We start from the raw sequence: 7,562 nt of genomic DNA, 5'->3' as shown, positions 1-7,562 counted from the left end.
TTGCTGTAGGAAATAATACATACCAACCCCTGGATTCGGGAGAAGCCGCTGAGCAGGAGAAGGACATGGAGCATGGTGCTCAGGTGGGAGGGGAGGCAGGCCCTGCACCTTCAGGGTATCCCCTGCATCCAAAGGGTGTGCGTTTTGTCCTTCTCGCCCATCCACCCCATACCCAGGACTGATACCTCCTCCTCTGGTGTGGAATTTTTCCAATTACGACGTCATCTCACACGTGGCCAGCACGTGAGATGAGGCCACAATGGCTTATGATACCAGCTCCACGCCAACAACAGCTCCATTGTGTATTGTTCCTCTTTCACAGGGTAACTTCCCACCAACTGACCAATCCATTGTTTCTCTTAAGGGTCAAATTCCCACCCGTTAAACAAGAAGGTTTCCTTCATTGTTTGTTCTTCATTATCTTGTCGCCATGCACAACAGTGGACCAAATATGGCAGGGCCTTAGACCCGACTTCGGTCCCTGACACGCAGGGTCCTTGTCCCACTACTGGCCTTCGGGGTGCTCAGCAAGACCTTGAACTCCACAGTGTTGTGGAACCGGACCTTCAGGACAGGGGCCCTTCCAGCCAGAGCTGCCCTCGTTCCTCTGTGTCTTTGCACGAAACACGGCACAGAAGAGAATGGCAGGAGGGGCCTGTGTGTCCCAGGGCTCAGGTTTTGCGCCGCTTCAGCTCCACAGAGACACAGGTCAAGTGAAGAAGCCAAACTGTTTATTAATAGAAGGCGAAACAAAGGGATGAGCTGGGAGGGATAAAAGGGGATGGGCAGGGTCTAAGGGGGCTGGAGGGATGGAGCTATCTACAAGGGAGGGAGAGGGCTAAAGCCACTCGAGCTTCCCACAGGCTCAGCTGTGCCCAGCATCAGCTGTGCCTGGAGCTCCAGCAGCATTTGGAGCTGGTGTCCTCTTCACTGTCTACTGGTGCTGCTCTTGGGACACTGTTTCACTGGATCCAGAAGATGACCCTAATTCTTCAGCTCTTTGGGCAAAGTGGGCTTGAATTTTCCGGTTAGAGCAGAATGGCCCGGCGTCGTTCTTCGAAGCTTGAATGGCTGGAAGAGACAGGAACAGAGCCATGGTCAGAGCCTGGATCTGTGGCAATCCAAGCAGACCTTCCTGCCAGGGCCATCTCAGCCTGCTCTTGCCACAAGAGAGGAGGGACAAACGGGATCAGCCCGAAGGTGCTGGCCACAAATCCACACCGTGTCCCTGAAACCCCTCTGTGCTCTGCCCACGCCATCCCGAGTCCACACAGGGAAGGAAGCCCTCCACAGCTGGCGCAGGGATTGGAGCCTCATGCCCAGGCATTGCAGCTCACCCCACCCAGCCCCCACTGACAGCCCGCTGCACTCACTCACCCTGATTGAGGACCTGGAGCTCTTCCTTCTGCCCCCTCAAGAACACCCTGGCATTCCCTGGGAACACAGAGCCTGTCACGGCCCCAGCGGCACAGCTCCCTCCCAGCAGCGCTGCCAGCCCCGTGGCTCTCCTCCCCCCGGCAGGGCTCAGCCCGGGTCCTTGCCGAATCCTGACGCCCGAGGGCAGGCGGGGCTCCACGGCCCCGGGCCCGGATCCCGCTGCCGGGGCAGCAGCCGGGGCCGGGGCCGAGCTGCGGCAGGGTGGGAAGGGGCCCCGGCCTCGTGGCTCACCAATGAACCTGACGGCCGCCTCTCGCAGGGGCTCCTGTGGGCTGTACAGGTACGGCAGGGCCCGGCGCAAGTGCTCGGCCGCTCGGCTCCTGTCCTCTGCCAGCTGCAGAGAGCGCCAGGAGGGAAGGGTTGGCGCGGGCTCGGCCCCTTGGCCGGGCGCTCCCTGCGCCGAGCCCTGGCCTCCCCTGCCCGCACAGCCCCGAGACCCGGCCAGCAGCCGCTGGTGCCGGGTGGGCAGGGGCACAGCTGCCAGCTGGTCACCGAAGTCAGGGGGCTTCTCCAGGCTGCGGCTGGGGCTTCCAGGCTGTCCTTACCAGGCATTTGCCGAATTTCAACATCTTCTCCTTCTTCACCAGCTGCTTGAGTTTCCTCTTCTTCAGGAACCGGGTCACACAAATCAGCATTTCACGAGAGGACTGCAGAGCAACCGAGACCGGGAGATGGCACCGCAGCACAGGACACGGGACTCATGTCCCTGTGCCAAGGCCAGGAGGAGGCTGCAGCCCTGGAGGCACCAGGGCAGGAGGCAGCTGAGCCCCCTCCCAGGGATGCAGCAGCATCACGCAAAATCTCACCTCTGCCACGTTCCGGTTCTCATCATGGCAGTGAAAGAGGAGTGGGAGCAGACTCTGGCTCACAATTCTCTTCAGGGGCTTTATTCCCTCATCCACTACCAAGTCCATCACCTTGAAGAAGAGGTCAATGGAGAGCAGCTGCACATGGCTGTCGTCCTGGAGAAAAGGAAAAGACCTCAGCATCAACTTCTCAAGGCAAAGCTGGGAAAACGCTTGAAAATCCACAGGACACAAAGTTCCTGGGCAGAAACTTTGTAAGGCTGCGGACACAGCCTTACATTATCAAAGAGTGGCAGGAGTGCCTCAGCCAGCTTCGGGGCAGTGGTGCTGGATATCACGATGTACTCGTTCTCGAGCATATTCGTGAGCACAGAGAGGGTCATGCTGATGGCATATCCATCTGCATCACCCAGCAGCTCCACAAGCCGTCGGGACAGGCTGCACATTCTTCTGGCCTGCATGGAACACAAGGCTGTGCTGTGAAGCCATGAACGGCTGCACTGCCTACACCATCCTGGCCCTGCAACCCCACCCTGCTGCCACAGGGCCCAGAGGCCAAAGGCCTGTCCTGAAGCACTTAGGCAGCTGAGCCAGGAGGCAGGAGAGCTGGGAGCAGCTGCCTCAGCTCCTGAAGCCCAATCAAGCCCATGTGGCTACTTTCCCCAGTGCAGCTTCAGCCACTGCTTCCTTCTCACCAACACGGGATCCTTGCTGAGCACCACGAGGCCTCTGAGTGCCAGAAGATGCCTCTCCCTGCACTCGCTCTGCAGGTACCTAGACATGATCTCCAAGACGCTGTTACCGTGTTTACTCAAGTCCAGGCACCTGAGGACCTGAAAGGCACAGGGCAGTGACAGGAGCCCGGAAGCGCCCAGGGCTGCGCCCAGGGCTGGGCCCAGGCAGCAGCGCAGGGCGCGGGCACCGTCCCAGGCAGCTGCGGCTACGGGAGGGCAGAGAGCTGGGAGGCAGCTCAGCGAGGCAGCGCTGGCCATCAGGCTCACCTCCACAAGGAAAGCCAGGAAGGGCAGATCCCAGCGTGGCTCCTCCCTGCTGAGCCGCTTGAATAGGTGGAATGCCATGAGGGGAGACAAGGGGATAAAGATACGGTGCATTTCCCTGTCAGGAGGAAAAAGGCACTAAGATCCTGAGGTGGGGGTGCAAACATGTCCCATGAGTGACTCACAGAGGTCCGGTCTTTCCCCAGCATCCCTGCAGGGGACGTGGGTGCTTTGGGAGGTGGCTCCTTCTGGTCACCCTCCTCTGCCAGCCTTTTCCAGTGTCCTTGGCTGTCCCTCAGTGACGAGGCCCTCTGGCCCATGGCCACAGGGACTGTGTGGGGCACCTCGGGCACAGGGCACAAATGCCGGGGGCAGCGGGGAGAAAGGGCTCTCACCTGGCCAGCAGAGCCACTGCATCGTGCTGGGTGTCAGCACACAGCAGCATGTCCCAGCCATTCTTGCGCTCCATAGCCATCACCTCACTGTCACATCGCAGTCGACAGAGCAGAGCCTTCATGGCCTGCACTGCAACCCTATGTGCAGAGAAAAGCCCAGGTCACACTGGGAGCACTGGCGCTGACCACAAGGGCATGGGAAGGACAGGAGGACTGGGACCTGTTGGGGTTGGTGGGAAGGCGGTGTTCCTCCCGGCATGCTCTCCAGAAGTGATCAACTTCCTCTGGCATCTGCTGGGTGGTGATGACAACTTGGAAGAGCAGAGCCACAAACAGGCGCCCAGAATAAAGGATTATTGCCTTGTGGCACTCAAGCAAAATCATCCAAAGCACCAGAGTTGCCTGCAAAAGAAGCAGCCCAAGGATGTGCTCAGTGCTGATCTGTCCATGTGGCAGAACCCAAGGGGAGATGCAGGGGGAGCACTGGGCCTGGTGCCCCCTGAGCCTGCCCCTAGCCCAGGTTTCAGCCCAGCGCCTAAGGCAGGGAGAGGATGGAGTGCTGCTGGAGAGGCGACCTGGGGGTGAGCAAAGGCCAGTTCCAGAAACTCACAGCCAGGGCAAAAACATCCTTGTTGTCCCCATCAGAGGTGCACATGCTGTGCAGAGGCCAGTGCTCCATCACACAGAGCAGTGTTGGCAGCACCTTCTCCAGTGTTGGTCCCGACGAGCCTATGATTCTCCACATCATTGCAGCAGCTCTGTGGGATCAGAGCTCAGTGTCAGGGGCGTCTCAGTCACAGTCCCATGCCCTGTGCAGCTGCGGGGGCCCAGGTGACAGAGCCCCGGTGCCCTGAGGGGCCGGGCGGGAGCATGGCAGCAGGCTCAGGAAACAGAGGGGCCCGAGGGTCCTGGAGCTCTCCGCCTGTCTGGCAGACCCCATTGGACAGGCTGCACAGGGCGATGGGCCCTAAGGGCTGGTGAGCCCTGAGCTCTCAAGGCAGGTGGGCCCTGTACCTGTCACACGATGGGGCACAGCGCAGGAGGGTCAGCACCACATCAACAGGGTGTTCCTCAGCCAGCCTCAGAATGTTAATGGACAGCCTGGCATCCACAGTGACATGGGACCCGAGTCTCTGGTGCATGTTCCTCACCATGGCTGGCACCTGGAGGAGGCATGGGGAAGACTTGGAGCACTGTCCAAGGGAGCAACTTCCCCAGCTTCCCCCAAGAAGTGCTTCCCTTCCCACTGCAATGTGCTGGCCTCAAAGTCTGAGGGGGCCCAGCAGCCATGGCTTGAGGGGGCACACGATCCTTGGAGGCCTCCAGCCCTGGCCCCACGCTGCTTACCTGCTGCTGAGAAGAAACAGCACTCTCCTCAAAAAAACCCAGACTGGGAGCATGAATCCCAGTGGGAGTGGGCGTGGTGTCAGGAATTGCAATGCCCTGAGTGTCTCCGATGTCGGTGTTTGTGATGACCAGGTCCTCAGTCAGTACCATGAGTGTCTTCACCATTTGATCATTCATTGCACTGTCAGAGTCTTCTGAGCACTCAGGTGAATCTGTGTTGACATCAGGCTCTGCCTGGAGCTCGGTCAGCCCAGAGTCAGGCTCAGCTGTGCCCTCAGTTGCTGTCGTGCTGGTCTTTCTACGCCGAACGCGCACAAACTTCCGGAACATCTGCAGGAGAACAAAGGACAGGGAGGAGAGGGATGTTCCATGGGGCGCTCCAAGTGCAGTGCTCGGCTGAGCAGTGACAGCAGGCCCAGCCCAGGTGGGGATGGCTGCAGGTACCTGCGCTGTTCTCCGGAAGCGGCTGCAGGGCAGATTGTGCTCTTGTGTCCGGTCCATGGCTGCATCTGGCAAAGAGCGAGCGCAGCCAGAGCTGAGGGGCTGCGGGAGAGGCTGGAGAACGCAGCCCAGCCCTGCACTGCCCAGGCAGGGAGAGCCCCGGGATGCCATGGGGATGGAGCACAGCTGCTGCGGGGGGATTTGCCCGGCCCCTCTTCCATCCTGTCCATGGGCATGTCTCCCCAGGAGATAGGATGGGATGGGGCCAAGCTGGCTGCAGCCATCAGCCCTGTGGCCCAGCTCTGCCACTCACCATCCCGTGGCTGCTGGAACTGCTTCAGCTCTTCAGGCTGGTGTGCTGAGGCAGCTCCAGGGCCTTCCCTCTTTTTGCCCCTGAACACTTTGAACAGGCCGAGGAATCTGCCTGCCATGCCAAAGTCTGGCCTTGAGGGCACCTTCAAGAGAGATGCCTCAGGAAAGCTCTGAGTGAACAAGTCGTGCAGTTGTGCCTTGATGGCACCTGCAAAAGAGAAGCCTCAGGAAGGCCACAAGTAAACAAGTCCTGTGGTCTGGCCCCGAGGTCACCTGCAGGAATAACGCCTCGGAAAAGCTCCGGGTCAGCAAGGAACGAGTGCACTCTGCAGGGGCTCCTCACAGCACCGCTCTGTCCCGTCCTGTCCCGTCGCGTGCTCCGAGCACTGTGGCGTGGCCGCGTTGCCGCCAGCCCCTATGTCAGCACGTGTCACAAAGGGCCCTGGGACACCCTGTCCTGTTCAATCCCATGGTGACCATGCTGCACCATGTCACAAAGGGCCCTTGCACACACTGCCACCTGCCCTGGGGCTGCCCCCAGCCCACCCCAAGTGGCCCAGGTTGGAAGGAATCCCCTGCCCCAAGTGTCTAAGACAGACCAACAGCGATTTTAGCATTGGCTCCAGCCATAAGCAAACGCTCCCCTGCTCTGCGGGCTCAGGGCAGCACCCGGAGCCCCCACGGCTGCCACCACAACCACCACAGGAAGGGCTCGGGGTCTTTCACAGAAGCTGGCACGGCCTCCTTAGGAGACGTTCCAGCTGGAGGCCATCTGTCACGATCCGCTAATACAAGCAGGGGTCGTGATGGTTCGTTTATCGATCTGAGTATAGAAGAACACAAGGGATTTCAGTTTTAATCAGAACAGTGCACCTTTATTAAGTGCCCACAACACGGTAACGCAATAGAGGAGAGAAAGAGAGATAAAAACAAAGTAAAAGGGTAGAGAGGAAGAAAGGGGGGGAATAGCTACCAATGGATGAGACGAAGTCCTCGTGGTCTTCTGCCAATAGATTTGTCTTCTTTCTGTGGGGAGATCTCGATCTCAGTTATTTCAGAAAGTCCCTTTATAGTCCTTTTCAGAAGCGAGGGGCAACTGGCCAAGAGGTGGGGGAAACCTACAGCCGTTGTTATGAGGCCCGCTGCTTTGGGAAAACAGGTACAGGACAGGTGTACCGGACAGGTCATACAGGACAGGTCATTCTTTTCCGCTTCAGCGCAGTCCTTCCTGCTTTGGCAACAAGAACGACACAGTCCATTGTGTCCTGCACTAATTTTCCTCAGGAAGGCGTACCGGTTCCCAACGGGCACACCTGCAGGCAACACTTGGCAGACATCCCACCTCAGTCAGGCCAGGACTCCTGTGTTCAGTCTCTGTCCTCAGTGATGATCGTGAGGCAGATGAGGGATCTTCAGACCATCTCTTACAGCACCCCGTGACTCACGATTGTCGTCAAGAGAGCTCCATCAGCACGATTTCGTAGTGTTGTTGTGAAGTCTTCAGGACTCATCAATGTTGGTAGCATATCCCTGAAAAGGGTAAAAAAAATAAGAAAGGAAGAAAAAGAAAAGAAAAAGAAGGAAAAAGAAGGAATAAGTAATTTTTAAATCAAAATATACATGTAATTTTTTAATCCAAATACACATGTAATTTCTTATCACATCTTCTTTCAATACTCGTGCAGTTCGTCTCATGTCAATAACCTTGGGTATGTCCACAGAGGATGGGATATTGACCAAATTGTGGACATCTATTACAGATGTCAATTGTGTTAACCGTTTCATCATTCTCCAATTCATGATGTATAAGATTGCTGATAAAACAA

At 57.8% G+C, this 7,562-nt stretch overlaps 2 protein-coding genes across 3 annotated transcripts; both read right to left on the bottom strand.

Annotated features, from left to right (window-relative positions):
* Positions 1-737: 737 nt before the first annotated feature.
* LOC120410308 (maestro heat-like repeat-containing protein family member 6) lies at positions 738-2,733 on the bottom strand. Of its 2 annotated transcripts, XM_039555484.1 has the most exons (6): positions 2,522-2,733; positions 2,244-2,399; positions 1,983-2,084; positions 1,669-1,771; positions 1,378-1,434; positions 738-1,071 (listed from the first exon to the last, which is right to left on the bottom strand). In XM_039555484.1, the coding sequence occupies exons 1-6, from the start codon at positions 2,702-2,704 to the stop codon at positions 935-937; spliced, it is 738 nt and encodes a 245-aa protein (XP_039411418.1). In that variant the 5' UTR covers positions 2,705-2,733; the 3' UTR covers positions 738-934. The 2 variants fall into 2 exon arrangements, with proteins under 2 accessions (XP_039411418.1, XP_039411420.1); XM_039555486.1 differs by lacking the exon at positions 1,378-1,434.
* A 163-nt stretch (positions 2,734-2,896) lies between these two features.
* On the bottom strand, positions 2,897-7,073 carry LOC120410323 (maestro heat-like repeat-containing protein family member 7). The gene is made up of 10 exons (XM_039555547.1): positions 7,031-7,073; positions 5,738-5,944; positions 5,428-5,492; positions 4,984-5,313; positions 4,651-4,799; positions 4,247-4,394; positions 3,857-4,038; positions 3,637-3,774; positions 3,245-3,359; positions 2,897-3,076 (listed from the first exon to the last, which is right to left on the bottom strand). The coding sequence occupies exons 1-10, from the start codon at positions 7,071-7,073 to the stop codon at positions 2,897-2,899; spliced, it is 1,557 nt and encodes a 518-aa protein (XP_039411481.1).
* Between the last annotated feature and the right edge of the window lie 489 nt (positions 7,074-7,562).

Source organism: Corvus cornix, chromosome 7 (assembly GCF_000738735.6).
Source record: "Corvus cornix cornix isolate S_Up_H32 chromosome 7, ASM73873v5, whole genome shotgun sequence".
NCBI lineage: Eukaryota > Metazoa > Chordata > Aves > Passeriformes > Corvidae > Corvus > Corvus cornix.
This window is presented reverse-complemented; position numbering and strand designations above follow the sequence as displayed.

Coding starts and splice junctions, on each gene's coding strand:
- LOC120410308 (XM_039555484.1), bottom strand. CDS start 2,704: ATGCAGGCCAGAAGAATGTGCAGCCTGTCCCGACGGCTTGTGGAGCTG. Junction 2,085..2,243: donor AGAACCGGAACGTGGCAGAG/GTGAGATTTTGC, acceptor GTTGCTCTGCAG/TCCTCTCGTGAAATGCTGAT. Junction 1,072..1,377: donor GCTCCAGGTCCTCAATCAGG/GTGAGTGAGTGC, acceptor TGTCTCTTCCAG/CCATTCAAGCTTCGAAGAAC.
- LOC120410323 (XM_039555547.1), bottom strand. CDS start 7,073: ATGTCTGCCAAGTGTTGCCTGCAGGTGTGCCCGTTGGGAACCG. Junction 4,039..4,246: donor AGGATGTTTTTGCCCTGGCT/GTGAGTTTCTGG, acceptor CTTCTTTTGCAG/GCAACTCTGGTGCTTTGGAT. Junction 3,077..3,244: donor TCCTGGCTTTCCTTGTGGAG/GTGAGCCTGATG, acceptor TGTGCCTTTCAG/GTCCTCAGGTGCCTGGACTT.